Genomic DNA, 1,779 nt, shown 5'->3' on the forward strand with positions numbered 1-1,779 from the left:
AAAGGTCACTGTGGTTATAATTAGCTGGAACAGCAGCCTGTGTGTGTCTGATTTGTCAGGGGCTGAAACCAGATCCCCTGCCGTTTCTGAGCCTCACATTCCCTTCTGGAAAATGGGTTGATTTCCCAAGACCCTTGCAGCGGGGACCTTTGTAGATTGCCCCCAACCTTGGCTGAGTGGATGCCTCCTGGACTGAGTGTGGGAGAGGGGGCACCCACCTTCTTGTCCTTCTCCTTGGCCTTGTCCAGAGCCTCCTGGGCCCGGCTCTGGGCCTGACGTGCTCTTTCCGCCTCGGCCCGCAGCCCCCGTAGCTGCTGCTCTGCTGTGGCCAGCTGCGCCTCAGCCGCATGTCGCTCGCTCTTCATGAACAGGGCCTCACGCTGCACCTGTGGCCCAAGCCCCCGTGTGACTCTCAGGACACCCAACAATGCTGGATCCCAGAATGCTTATGACCCTTCTACTTTGTTCTTTTGTTTTTGGATTTGTTTTTTAAGGCAGGTTCTTGCTCTGTTGTTCTGATGTGATCATGGCTCACTGTAGCCTCAACCTCCCAGGCTCAAACGATCCTCCCACCTCAGCCTCCCAGGTAGCTGGGACCACAGGTGCATGCCCGGCTAATGTTTTCTTTCTTTCTTTTTTTTTTGAGACTGAGTCTCGCTCTGTTGCCCAGGCTGGAAGCAGTGGCACAGTCTTGGCTCATTGCAACCTCCTCTTCCCAGGTTCAAGCGATTCTCCTGCCTCAGCCTCCTGAGTAAGTGGGAGTATAGGGAGGTGCATGATGCCTGTCCAATTTTTGTATTTTTAGTAGAGACGGGGTTTCCCCATGTTGGCCAGGCTGGTCTTGAACTCCTGACCTCAGGTGATCCGCCTGCGTAAGCCTCCCAAAGTGCTGGGATTACAGGCATGAGTCACCATGCCTGGCCCATTTTCTTGCATTTTTGGTAGAGATGAGGTTTTGCCATGTTGCCCATGCTGGTTTCGAACTCCTCAGCTGATGTGATCTGCCCACCTTGGCTTCTCAAATTGCTGGGATCACAGGTGTGAACCACTGCACCTGGCCCGATTTCATTCTTTTTAATCCGGTGGACTCTGATGCTGTGGTTTTGGTTTTTGTTTTCTTTTGTTTTGGAGTCTCACTCTGTTGCCAGGCTGCAGTCCCATGACATCATCTTGGTTCACTGCAACCTCCGCCTCCCCGGTTCAAGTCAATCTCCTGCCTTACCCTCTTGAGTAGCTGGGATCTGAGGTATGTGCCACCACACTCAGCTAATTTTTTGTATTTTTAGTAGAGATCGGGTTTCGCCATGATGGCCATGGCTTCCCAGAGGGCTGGAATTACAGGTTTGAGTCCCTGCATCTGGCCTTGTTTTTGTTTTCTTACCCCAGGGAGTATTTTTTATCACTGATGAGGGACCTTGTGAAATTAAATCAGAGGTGGCCCAGGCACAGTGGCTCATGCCTGTAATCTCAGCACTTTGGGAGGCTGAAGCGGGCGGATCACTTGAGGTCAGGAGATCGAGACCATCCTGGCCAATATGATGAAACCCTGTCTCTACTAAAAATACAAAAATTAGCTGGGAGTGGTGGTGCACGCCTGTAGTCCCAGCTACTCGGGAGGCTGAGGCAGGAGAATCGCTTGAACCCAGGAGGCAGAGGTTGCAGTGAGCCGAGATTATATCACTGCACTCCAGCCCAGGCTACCAGAGAGACTGTCCCTCCGTGCTCCAAAAAAAGTCCTTTATTCATCCGGTTCAGTATTTGATCCTTGACAATGGGAGA

General features: G+C 52.1%; 1 protein-coding gene across 1 annotated transcript in view; it reads right to left on the reverse strand.

Moving 5' to 3' along the window:
• Positions 1 to 1,779, reverse strand: part of ANKRD24 (ankyrin repeat domain 24) — a 51,310-nt gene that overhangs the window by 7,140 nt on the left and 42,391 nt on the right. Inside the window, exon 19 of the mRNA XM_017507367.2 lies at positions 219 to 386. Coding sequence (XP_017362856.2) covers positions 219 to 386 — 168 coding nt within the window. The remainder of the gene's footprint in view (positions 1 to 218; positions 387 to 1,779) is intronic.

This window comes from Cebus imitator, unplaced genomic scaffold, assembly GCF_001604975.1.
Source record: "Cebus imitator isolate Cc_AM_T3 unplaced genomic scaffold, Cebus_imitator-1.0 Scaffold375, whole genome shotgun sequence".
NCBI lineage: Eukaryota > Metazoa > Chordata > Mammalia > Primates > Cebidae > Cebus > Cebus imitator.